The 11,831-nt window shown below is 58.6% G+C and overlaps 2 protein-coding genes across 3 annotated transcripts; one reads left to right on the top strand and one right to left on the bottom strand.

The window, feature by feature from the left end:
- Positions 1 to 319: 319 nt before the first annotated feature.
- On the top strand, positions 320 to 5,581 carry LOC129129395 (aldehyde dehydrogenase family 3 member A2-like). Its single transcript, XM_054647237.2, has 11 exons — positions 320 to 474; positions 1,096 to 1,269; positions 1,486 to 1,717; positions 1,807 to 1,892; positions 1,981 to 2,189; positions 2,341 to 2,458; positions 2,557 to 2,698; positions 2,831 to 2,997; positions 3,549 to 3,648; positions 4,333 to 4,568; positions 4,709 to 5,581. The coding sequence occupies exons 2-11, from the start codon at positions 1,108 to 1,110 to the stop codon at positions 4,724 to 4,726; spliced, it is 1,470 nt and encodes a 489-aa protein (XP_054503212.2). The 5' UTR covers positions 320 to 474; positions 1,096 to 1,107; the 3' UTR covers positions 4,727 to 5,581.
- An 86-nt stretch (positions 5,582 to 5,667) lies between these two features.
- Positions 5,668 to 11,831, bottom strand: LOC129129273 (multidrug and toxin extrusion protein 1-like). Of its 2 annotated transcripts, none has more exons than XM_077188612.1 (18): positions 11,705 to 11,831; positions 11,103 to 11,267; positions 10,926 to 11,027; positions 10,705 to 10,773; positions 10,297 to 10,445; positions 10,156 to 10,198; positions 10,027 to 10,071; positions 9,585 to 9,682; positions 9,336 to 9,433; positions 8,729 to 8,842; positions 8,538 to 8,605; positions 8,178 to 8,286; positions 7,977 to 8,052; positions 7,829 to 7,898; positions 7,403 to 7,535; positions 7,016 to 7,110; positions 6,540 to 6,675; positions 5,668 to 6,220 (listed from the first exon to the last, which is right to left on the bottom strand). In XM_077188612.1, the coding sequence occupies exons 2-18, from the start codon at positions 11,259 to 11,261 to the stop codon at positions 6,006 to 6,008; spliced, it is 1,779 nt and encodes a 592-aa protein (XP_077044727.1). In that variant the 5' UTR covers positions 11,262 to 11,267; positions 11,705 to 11,831; the 3' UTR covers positions 5,668 to 6,005. The 2 variants fall into 2 exon arrangements, with proteins under 2 accessions (XP_077044727.1, XP_077044728.1); XM_077188613.1 differs by having other exon boundaries at positions 11,103 to 11,304; positions 11,705 to 11,809.

Raw genomic sequence — 11,831 nt, 5'->3', positions numbered from 1 at the left:
TGGCTGAATGTCACACAGGTGTTGTGAGGTGTCCCTGGCACCCTGGCAGGGATCCCCCAGAGCTCTGTTGGGCACTGAAAACACTCCTGGAGCCAGGCAGGGAGTGGGGTGAGCCAGCAGAGGAGCTGGCCTGTTTCCCCCTCTCAGATCCATGCTGGATTCCCTGCCACCTGCCTGCTTGGGGGTTTTAGATCCTGAGTCTGAGCCTTGTGTCCCGACACGTGGGCCAGGCGTGGGCAAAGGCACGTGGTGTGTGCCATCCCACACCAGGGCTGAGTCACTGCCCTGCCTGGAGCAGCCACCCAGGGCTGGACAGGGTTGGGTAAAGGGCATCTCATGATGCCCAGCAAGAGCCCTGGGCCAGGGCCAGCTCTCCCGTGGGAGGAGGGATTGCCCCCAGCCATGGCAGGGGAAGGGCTTGTGCCTGCTTGCAGTCGCCACAGGAGGCTGGTGGAGAGAGAAGCTCCTCTGAAGGTAACTCGCTTTTTTTCCTTCGTTTTTTAACGGGTCCCTTGCTTTCTCAGGCTGTGTCACGCAGCTGTGGCAGTGGGTTGGGAAGGGTAGGATTTAATCATTGTAAGGGGATCTTGGTGTGTTGGTTGGGCAGGGAAGCAGCACCAGAACTCTGGTCCTGACCAAAGTGAAATGCTGCTCCTGGGAAGCAGGGTGAGATCTCTGCAGTGTTTTGTTGTGTTTCTGTGAAGACGTGTGAGGGCCTCAGGGTTATGGGTGCAGGCCGGCTCCGGGCACACAGCTCTGCTCCCACCCTGGCCACGGTCATCTCTGTGCTTTGGCTCCTTGGGAACATCCCTGTGAGCAGAGGGTGGAGTGGCTGGTGGGTTTGAGGCTTGGAGAAAGCACCCTCAGAGCAGGATCAATCAGCAAACCCCAAATTGCTCTGGAGGTGCCCTGTGCAGGTGGAACAGGGCTTGGGTGCTGTGAGCCCTCAGTACTCGGCTTGAGAGTGGCAACTCCTCACAAGAAGGACGACACCTCCCAGCCTTGCTCGGGGTGGGACACTCCTGGAGGTGTTCCCGGGGCTGAGCAGGCCTCCATGGCCCTGTGCTGAGCTGGGGGTCGCCGGTGTCTCCTCAGTGCTGAGCAGCCATGGAGAAGATGCAGCAGATCGTGGGCCGGGCCAGGGCCGCCTTCAGGTCGGGCCGGAGCCGCCCGCTGGAGTTCAGGATTCAGCAGCTGAAGGCTCTGGAGAGGATGGTGCAGGAGAAGGAGAAGGAGATCATGAGAGCCCTCAAGGCCGATCTGAACAAGGTCTGTGTTGTCAGGGGATCCCTCCCTTTTGCTGTGCACGGAGAGTGGGTAACCCTGAGCAAAGCAGGAAGGCCAAGGGCTGCCTGTGCAGTGACAAATGGTTTTTGTCATGTCCCCCATCGTGGAACTGGATAACTCTGACTCCCCAGGGTGCCATGGTGGCTGTGGGAGGTGGGTGCCTTCTCCATGCCTTCCCCAAAATCCCTGTTGTTACAGAGTGGGCCCAACGCCTTCACCCAAGAGATCTTGGGCGTGCTGGGGGAGCTGGCCCTCACCATGGAGAAGCTGCCATCCTGGGCAGCCCCTCATCACGTCAAAAAGGACCTGCTGACCATGAGGGACGAGGCCTACATCGGCTACGAGCCCCTGGGCGTGGTGCTGGTCATTGGGGCCTGGAACTACCCCTTTGCCCTGGTCGTGCTGCCCCTGATCGGGGCCATCGCTGCAGGTGGGGATCCAGCAGGGCCTTGGTGGGGTCCTGGCTGGGTGTGGGCAGAGGATTGAGGGCTCAGTGTCCGTGCTGTGTGTGCCCTGCAGGCAATGCTGTGGTGGTGAAGCCGTCGGAGGTCAGCGAGAACACGGCTCGGCTGGTGGCTGAGCTGCTCCCACAGTACCTGGACAAGGTGAGTGTGGCCCTGTCTTGGTCCCGTTGTTTCTCTGTGTCACAGTGATGAGCTGGGTTGGGGTGATCCTGACACTCCTTCCCTGCAGGATCTGTATGCTGTGGTCACTGGAGGAGTTCCTGAGACAACCGAGCTGCTGACCCAGAGATTTGATCACATCCTCTACACTGGCAACTCCACCGTGGGCAGAATTGTGATGGCAGCAGCTGCCAAGCACCTGACCCCTGTCACCCTGGAGCTGGGGGGGAAGAGCCCCTGCTACATCGACAGGGACTGTGACCTGGCTGTCGCCTGCAGGTCTGACTCTTGCAGCCTTGATGGGCCCTCAGCAGCAGGGCAGGGGAACGTCTCTGGGCCAGCATGGCCAGCTCAGGTGCTGGCAGCTGGGCTGAGGGGTGGGGAAGGGACTGAGCATGGAGCAAGCATGTCCCTTTCTCCCTTGCCACAGGCGGATAGCGTGGGGCAAGTACATGAACTGTGGGCAGACCTGCATTGCCCCAGACTACATCCTGTGTGACCCATCCATCCAGGGCAAGGTGGTGGAGAACATCAAGGCCAGTCTGAAGGTGAGGGAGGAGTCCCTTGTGCTCTGGAGATTGTCCCAGGTGTGATTTCCTGGAGCTGTGTGCTGAGCACTTTTGTTTCTGCTGTTCCCTTTTGTCAGGAATTCTATGGGGAGGACGTGAAGTCATCTCCAGACTATGAAAGGATCGTCAACCAGCATCACTTCAAGAGGATCCTGGGCTTGATGGAAGGGCAGAAAATTGCTTTTGGGGGAGAGACTGATGAGGCCTCCCGCTTCATAGGTTCTGTGGAGGGGAGGTGGTAGTGGGTGTTTTGTGGGGTCTGTTTGTCTGTGCCTTTTTTGACCCAGGTGCTGTGATGGGCCAGGTCTGTGTCCTGCTCATGCTGTTCTCTCATTCTCCCATTTGCCTCAGCTCCAACCATCCTCACGGATGTTTCCCCGGACTCAAAGGTGATGGAGGAGGAAATCTTTGGGCCAGTGCTGCCCATTGTGACTGTGAAGAGCGTGGAGGAAGCCATTGAGTTCATGAACCTTCGAGAGAAGCCTCTTGCCCTGTATGTCTTCTCCAACAACAAGCAGGTGGGTCTGGGCTGTGCTCTCTCCTGGAAGTGTCTCTGCACAGCTGGATCCTGACCATGGCTGATCCCAGACACAGAGTTCTGCAGGGTCTGAGTCAGTTCCTTTTCCATAAAGGAGATTTATGGAAATCACAGTGTTTGGGGGCCATGAGAGTCCCCAGAGCTGCTGTAAGCTCCCAGTCACATGCTGAAGGGCTCTGGGTTTGTTCATCTCTACCCACACAGGTGGGTGCTGCTTCCTGGCCCCGTTTCCTGGCTCTGTTGTGCCAGCTCAGGAATCCAGGTCAGGGCTTTGCCCTGGAACAACAGCCCCAGGCAGTTTGGGTGGGAGGGCTGAGGAGCACCTTGGGCTGAAGCCTTTTCATTTTGTGGCTGTTCCAGCTGGGCAGATCCTGTGCTTAAGTGGTGTAAAGTGGCCTCTCTCATGGAACAAGGCACAGCCTGTGCCCCCCACAAAGGGGGATGGAGGCACCGCCGCGAACCCTCCCTGCTGTGGTACATGGTGTTGTGTCCCCTCCTGATTTGTTGTGTGCCCTCTCCCATTGTGGGTAGCTGATCAGACGGGTGATAGCAGAGACCTCCAGCGGTGGCATGACAGCCAACGATGTCATCATGCACTCCGTGCTCCCAGAGCTGCCCTTCGGCGGTGTGGGTGAGTCCCTGCCCCCGCCCACGCACCTGCATTCGATCAGCAGCAGCCTCTGGCCCCACCCAGGAGCTCTCTGCCCATGTGGCAATTCAGGAGCTTCAGCTGCATTGCCCGTTAGTGTTATTTTCTGGGGTGGGTTGCTTTGTAAAAAGGCTCATTTGTGTTTTGGTTGTTGGGCCTCTCAGTGAGAGAGGAAAAACCCCTGGCACACAAATGAGCTCTGGTTCTCCTGTGCTGGGGTGTGGGATGGATTTGTCCCTGGCCTGGTTGAGTTTCCATAGCTGCTGTTGGACTCCTGTGGCAAAGCTCACCTGGCTGTGGGCACAGGGCTGGGGTCTTGGGTGTTGCTGAGTGTCCTCCTCATTTCTACTCCTTGAAATCATAGGTCCAGCTCCTCCTGTCCCTGACCCCTGTGAGAATTTTGTGGGAAAAGCAAGGCTGGCCCTGGGAGGAGATAATTTGTGTCATTAACCTTTCAAGGGTGGGTTCACACAAGCAGCACCTCAAGGCAGAGGGCAGGTCCTGGCTGATTGCTGCGAAGTTCAAAAAGCTGCTCTTTGCTCCTCTGTCCTGAGGAGGAGCATGACCGAGCTTTCCCTGTGTCCTGGGGGCTGCCAAAGTGAGTTTGAGAAACGCAGGTGTTGCAGTGTGAGCCTGAGGAGTGCCCTGCCTGGCTGTGTCCCTCAGGGCACAGCGGGATGGGCGCCTACCACGGCAGGTTCAGCTTCGAGACCTTCTCCCACCGCCGCTCCTGCCTGCTCAAGGACTTCAGGTGGGAGGTTATGAACAGGCTGAGGTACCCACCTGGCAGTGAGGAGCTGATGCAATTGGCCAAGCTCTTCCTGCTGAGGCAGTGTAAGAGGAGCAGGGTGGGACACTTCATCTCGGCCCTGCTGGCGGCTGTGAAAGCCGTGGTGGCAAAGGTGAGTTTGGCTCTCTGCTGTCCCTGTGGGTGTGTGCTCCCAGCTCTGTCCCCTGAGCCCCTCCTAACCCTTCATCACCCCGTTCCTTTGAGCTCTGCTCCCTCCCTGGAGGACTCATCCCTGTTTCTGTGCCTTTCCAGGTGTTGTGCCCCCATTGAGAGGGGTGGTGGGCAGCCAGCCCTTGGACCCACTGTTCACTCCCTGCAGTCCTACTGCTGAACTTTTCTTTGCTGCAGTTTCATTTCTTCCAAGGCAGCCAATGCACTGAAGAGGTAGAAGACAAAAAAATGCTCCTAAAGCAGAGACACCCCAAGTTAAAGACTCCAACTCCTGCTGAAACAGGAATCTATCCAGACCTAGTCCGTGGATCATGCCTGAGCACTGAGTGGCAGAGGGAAGGAAGCATCCACCCTGCTTTGTAAACAGCAACTCCTCTAAAACCTCCTGGGAACGTGGGAGTGTTTGTCACAAGGGTATCTAAACAAAGCCAGTGGTTACTGAGCCTGTTATCTCTGTAACACCTCACCTGATCCCCAGAGGAAGCTGCTCACCACAGCGATAAGCCTGGGAAATGAGGGTCTCACTGCAGGGGACAGTCCAGGCTGGTTGTCCCCAAAGCAGAGGGAAAGGAGCCTCGAAGAACCTGCAGCATCTCATCCTTGAAGGGCCTCATGACTGAATGGGTGATGCTCCTTGCAGGGAAACCACCTTTAGCCATCCAAGGTGTGGCAAAAGCCACCTGAGCTGTGACCATGCTGTCCCAAGGACTTGAGAAGTGCCAGAGCCTGTTGTGCTGCTGTTTTTGGGGCTACTGGGGCAAAGACAGGGGCACTGCTGCAACTGGAGTCCCAGCTCTCAGGTATCCTTGGCCAGAGTGGCAGAGCAGGCACAGCCACCTCCTCTGTAACTGAATTTCAGGGGTTTATGAGTTTATGGATAGTCTTTTACCTCCAGACTTGTAACTGAGAGCTGCCCTTGAGCCTTGCCGAATAAAACCTTTATTTTACTGCAAAGGCCGCCTGGGGCAGGGTGAGACCCATGTGTGGATGTTCCCTGCCCTGTCCCCAGCCTCCACCCCAAGGAGCCAGTCCCACTCCAGCTGGGTTTATTCTTTATTGGGCATTTGTCACGGAGCAGCAGGGGGAGCTGAGCTGAGCTCAGCTGCAGTGGGTGGTCACAGTGTGGACTGGGCGGGGTTTCCCACACACTCAGTGTGTGTCAGGCAGCTCAGAGCAGCATTTTGGGTGCCAGAGCATCCTCAAGGCCCATTCCCAACCAAAACCTGCACAAACACTGCTGAGCACTGACAGAGGCCCCTCGGCTCCTGCGGGACAGGCGTGCGCTCCACCTTCTCTCTGGCTCCTCCGTGCCTGCTACGCCTGTCCCTCAGGAAAGGCTTTCACCCCAAAAACGAGTCCCCAGAGTCCTTGGTGTGAGTCAGTCTGTGCTGACAATCAGCTTCACGGCGATGCCGAGGGCCAGCGCGGCGATGGCCGCGGCCACGGCCAGCCCACGGCGGAGGAGCAGCTGCTTGGTGACCGCCACACGGGTGCCCGGGGAGGAGGTGGCTTCCCTCAGCTCCAGCTGGTACGTGGGTCCCTCTGTCCTGGTGATGCTCGTGAGCACAACGTCGCTCTGTGATTCTAATCCCGCTGCAAGGAGAACAGGGTTTGGGGGGGGACCTCAGGAGGGTTTTGTCACAGGGCTGAAGGCACGTTAGGAGCACTGGAGATCTCAGATCTCAACCAGGTCCTGCCCCTGGAGGTGGGACCAGGTGAGGACTGCCCACAGGTTGTCCCTCTGCCAACCTCTGTCACCCTCCTGAGCCCATGCTTGTAATTACTGCTCTCCCCGTAGCTGAGGGTGTCACCAGCATGACGCTCCCCCATTTTATGGGCTCATTCCTGAACCTTTCAGGACCCTTCCTGCACCAAACCCTCCCCTGCACACAGTGCCCAGCTCCTGCCATACCGACAGACCCCAGCACGGCCCTGGCAGGGAGGAAGGTGTGGGGCTGGGGGGCTGGTGCCATATCCAGGTCCTTGTAGGAGCCTTCAGGGCCCAGGCTTGGCAGCTCCTGTGGGGTCACTCCTGCACGGCGCTGAGCCTGCCGAGGGAATGTGCTGGGGTTAGTTGGGAAGTCCCACCTGGCAAAGCTGTGCTGCCTCTCCTGGGGCCTCCCTGGAGATGTTGAGGCACAAGGTGATGCTCAGGGCTGAGGTAGCCCAGGTCACTCCTTCTGCTCTGAGCTTTGTGTCCCCAAAAGAGGGGCAGGGGGAAACCTTGAGGTCACTGAGTGCTTGTGCAGGGGGAAGCTGAATTCAGGGATGTCGTGGGAGTGCTGGGTTTTGCTCTGGAGCACTGGACATGAGATTGAGCCTATCTCATCCCAGCAGGGCACTGAGGACCTTCCCAGTGCAGGGATGTGCTGTCAGTGCCTGGATTACCTTCTTGGCTGCCTTCTCCCAGTCCACACGGGAGATGTAGGTGAGGAAGCTGGTGCAGAGCATGAAGACGCAGACGAGCATCCCGATCCACAGGCCTGCAGAGGGCACACAGCATCAGCCAGAGCCAACCCAGCCTCCCAGGACAGCAGGTCCAGAAAGGGAATGTCACCCAGGTCAGTGGGGACACGGGGTGCTCATGGGTGCCTGCTTTGGGGTTACTTCTTCCCAGTAAAAGCTCCCAGCAGCTGCAGGAGCCATCCCAGTCCAGCCCAGTGTGTGGGCAGGTCAGCGGAGGGACAGAGCCGGGCACGAGGGTTGTGGTGAGCCCCCAGTGGAGCTGCAGCTGCCTGGGGGGGGTTTGGGGCTGCAGTGCCCAGGGGTCAGTACCCATGACGCCGATCCTGGCCACGAAGAGCAGCACAGCTGCCAGGGGCATGCCCACACCGTAGTAAGTCACAGCGTTGAGGATGGCACCAAATTTCTGCTTCCCGATGCCTCTGAGCACCCCGCTGCAGGCACCCTGCCAGGAGAGGGAGAGGGGCTGGGGCAGGGAGCAGCACCTTGGCCCAGCTCAGGAGATGACCCAGCTCTCCCTGCCTCTGCCCATTGTTTCTGTGTCCCTGCCCAGCCTTGTGGGTCACCATCATTTTATGCACTCGACGTTTTCTAAGGGATGATCCCAGGAGTTCTGCAGGGTCCTGGTGTGGGCACTGGTGCTCAGCTGCAGCCTGAGGGACCCTCAACTGCCTGATCCATGACACTGCTGAGCACCAAGGTTCCCCATGGAAAATAGCAGCATTCCCTGGGACTTACAGTCATGGCTTCAAACAAGTGGAAGACAACGTAGACAGGCATGATCCACGCCACCAAGTCAATGATTTCCCTGGGGACGGAGGAAAGCCAAGGATCACTTTTGGGAACTGACCTCCACACACCGAGGCCAGGAGCTGGGGGCACTCACTTGTCTGTGGTGAAGACATATCCCAGCACATTCCTTGCAGCAGCTAAAATGGACCCCACAATTACAGAGAACACCCCTGAAAACAGAGCACAGAGCTGAGCCAGGCCTGGCTGGAGAGCAGGGGGAAAAGAGGGCTGCAAACACTCCCTGCTCCATGGGAAGGAGGCCAGGAAGAGGCTTTCTAGGCCGTTGTGGACTGACCTGTGCAGATCAGGCTGGTGTGGGAGGATCTCTTGGCCATCTCGACGTTGCCAGCACCCAGCGCGTTGCCCACCTGCACGCTGGCAGCTGTGCCCAGCCCCAGGGGGATCTGCAAGCACAGGGCTCACATGTGCCTGACAATGGGGCTGTCACAGTGACAGGGGGATACCCACCCAGCAGAGAGCAGGGTGGAGTTCAGGATTTGATTTAAATCATCTCTGTGAGGAGGGAGGGGCAGGAGCAGGGAGAGATTTGAGTGCAGAGGGGAAGACGGGGGTTTGCTGGAGCAGATTTTGCTGTGTGCCTGTCTGGGGACAGCCCCCTTGGAGCCCTGGTGTGCAGTGGTAACCCAGCCCTTACCATGAAAGCCACAACAGACACCTCATAGATGATGGACTGGACAGAGAGCTCCACAACGCTCAGCAGGCCTGTGGGACAGGAGAGGTCAGTGGGACAGGAGAGGTCAGTGGGACAGGAGGGGTCAGTGCTGGCTGTGGGTGCTGCTCTGGGTCCAGCCTGGCCGTGTCCTGGCAGATCCCCTCTCCACTGACCTATCAAGAAGCTCCCAATCTCGTAGGTCCACCACTCGATGCACATCATGAGCATGCTGGGGATGGCCAGGGAGGTGAAGCTGTCCCACTCCAGCAGGCACTCGCTGGACCAGCCTGTTGAGAGGAGAAACACCTGATGGATGACCAGCCTGGCCAAGGGTTACATCCTGCACAGCACCCAGGGCAGCTGGAGGTGCCACTCCTGTTCTCAGAGCCTCCACAGGAAGTCCAGCAGCTCAATGTCCACCTACAACCTCTCTGCTGCTGCCCCATGGGCCGCAGAGCAGCACAACCCTCAGCCCATCCCTCCTGGAGCTGTGTCCAGGGACAACCTCCTGCTTACATCTCTGCTGATCCGGCTTTGGGGCTGGACCTTCCAAAGCCTCAGCAGAAAGTTTCATTTCTGCAGAATTAATGTTTAGTGCTGATCACAGCTCTGCCAGTGCTGGTGCGTGACGAGTGCCACTGAAGCAGCACTGTGGGCTGGGGTTAATGTTTCACCATCAGGATGAGCAGAATTCCTCTTCTATCAAGAACACCTGATAGAAGTTTTATGGACACTTCTGGGTAAAGCAGGAAGCAGAGGGAGCAGAGCAGATGTCCTTACCTCCCCAGGTGTTCACATGGAGCTTCCTGCCTATGATGTACAGGAACAAGAAAATGGCTTGTGAATACTGAGCGATGGTGTTGGCCCAGGCAGAGCCCCTGCAGAGGAAGTGAGAAAGGTCATTGGCATCCTGCTTATGCCTCCCTCAGGGTGGAAAGAGACATCCTGCTGTACCCCTGGGAGCTCAGTGTTCCCTGGCCAGTGCCAGGTGCCCTGTTTTGCCCTCCAGGGGACACAGGTGCCGCTCACATGACGCCCAGGTGGAACACGAAGAGGAGGACGTAGTTTGCAGCCACGTTGGTGAGGTTGCCGATGACCCCACTCAGCACCAAGGGCCACATGATCATCTGCAAAGAGGAGGAGATGGGGGAGTCTTCCCAAAGGTTTTGGGAGGGAGGTGTGAAGCTCTCCCCAGCCCCACTCTCAGTGCCTTTCCCAGAAAAAAAACCCCAAACTTCCAGTGATGTCGCCTGCTTGGAGAATGAGTGTGGTGGAGGTAAATCCCTGGTGTGGGGAAGTATGAAGGGAGGTGGGTGGATACAGCTGGCTGTGGAATGGGGTGATCTACAGGGTCAGAGCTCTTTTGGGGCACCTGGGCTCCTTGTCAGTGGGAACAGTGAGCATGGAAACCCTGGATGCACTGTGGAAGGGAGCCCTGAGCCAGGGTGGGTGTGAGGACTTTAGGACCCACCTGGTTCTGCAGATATCTTGTCTCCAGGTTATACAAAAAAACTGCCTGCAAAGGAGATTTTGGATGAGAGGAGGCAGTGCTGAGCTGTAGGATGGGGACAGCCTGTCCCCATGTGCGGGTGGCACTCACCGGGAGGGCAGGGAGAAATGCATTCACGTAGTGCTGGGTCAGCCTGGGGGCACAGAGAGGGGCTCAGGGAGGGGCATGGCCATGGCCACCTCCCTCCTCTCAGCCCCTCCACACCGGGGAGGGACGAGGGCACCACCCAACCTGGAGACATCGGGATCCTGATGCATGAGCAGCATCAGCGGCTCGACGTTGATGAGGACGGCGCAGCAGGGGAAGCAGCAGAGGAGGATGATGATGGTGGCACGCTGCAGGATCACCCCTACACGCAGCAGGTTCTTGCTGCCGTAGGTCTGCAGGGTGAGAGGGCAGCAGTGAAATCAACTGGTGCTGGGGGAAAAGGGGCCCTGGAGAGTGCAGAGCAGCCCTGACCACCCTGAAAATCTCCTGGGAAGGATTTGGAGCACAGATATCCTTGTTATGGGACTGTTGCATGGGGAGAAGCTTCCCCAGCTCACAGGAGCAGCCAGGGCTCTGTGTGGTGCCTGGGCACCATCAGCTGATGCTGGAAACCCACCGTGTCCCCAGGATAAGCCAGCATGTCCTACCCACCTGTGATATCAAGGTGTCACACGCTGAAGTCAAGCCATAACCTACAGAGATGGCAGTGACATTTATAACCTGGGAGTTAAAAAAGCAAGGAGTGAAGGTGAGCATTTTAGACTTTCAGGTAGGGAGAAGGGGGCTGAAAGGAAAAGCGGGAGTATGAAATCTCCTCTTTTTCCCCTGCCATATCTCATCCCCGTGTCAGCAGGGAGGGAATGAATGCTTACAGCGATGGCCAGCGTGACAGAGGCCAGCTCAACCTTGCCCAGGTGGCCACAGAATATGGAGCTGACGAGGTGGATCAGGAAGATCAGCAGCTGGATCAGGATCTAAGCACGGAGCAGAGCTCAAGGTTAGGGATGATGGGGTGAGCAGGGGTGGTTGTGCTGGGGGGAGTCTCTTACCAGCGGCCCCGCCAGCACCAGCAGCTGCCTCACGTCCTCCCAGAAGTTTTCCGGAATCCAGCGGCGTTTCTTCTGGCAGCTCTGGGGTGTGAGGTCGCCCTGGCCGGCGGCCCTTCCCTCCCCGAAGCCATTCTCCTCGGGGAAGCTCTCCGGCTTCATGGTGCCCTGCCGGGGGAGTGCAGCGAGCCCCTTCCTCCGCGCTCTGTTAAACCGCGCCGGGGCGAGCAATGTGTAACCACGCCGGGCTGAACTTCAGCCGGGGCCCGCGGAGCTGGGCTGCCCAGGGGAAGGGTGGGCAGCGGGGCAGGGCAGGCCACGGAGCGGCGGAGCCCGCAAAGGAGCCCGGACACACCGTGCCAGGCACCTGCTGCCTGTCCTGAGCCAGCGTTAGGGCCGAGACATCCTAAATCCACCCTGCGACCCTTCCTCCCTCTCCTGCTTCACCCCAGCAGTGGACACGGAGCGGCGGAGCCCGGGAAGGTCCTGGCAGCGCCCAGGAGGCAGCGAAAGGAGCCCGGACACACCGTGCCAGGCTCCTGCTGCCTGTCCTGAGCCAGCGTTTGGGCTGAGCTATCCTAAATCCACCCTGCGAACCCTCCTACCTCTCCTGCTTCACCCCACTCCCGCGGGCAGCGGCTGGAGGCTGCTCCTGCTCTGGCAGCGGCGGGCAGGGCTGTGGGGTCTGAGGGCTCTGCTGAGCTCTGCCGGCAGTGGCGGGGCTGTGTCTCG

This window comes from Agelaius phoeniceus, chromosome 20 (assembly GCF_051311805.1).
Source record: "Agelaius phoeniceus isolate bAgePho1 chromosome 20, bAgePho1.hap1, whole genome shotgun sequence".
NCBI lineage: Eukaryota > Metazoa > Chordata > Aves > Passeriformes > Icteridae > Agelaius > Agelaius phoeniceus.
The sequence above is the reverse complement of the archived record's forward strand: the minus strand, read 5'-3'. Positions and strand labels throughout refer to the sequence as shown.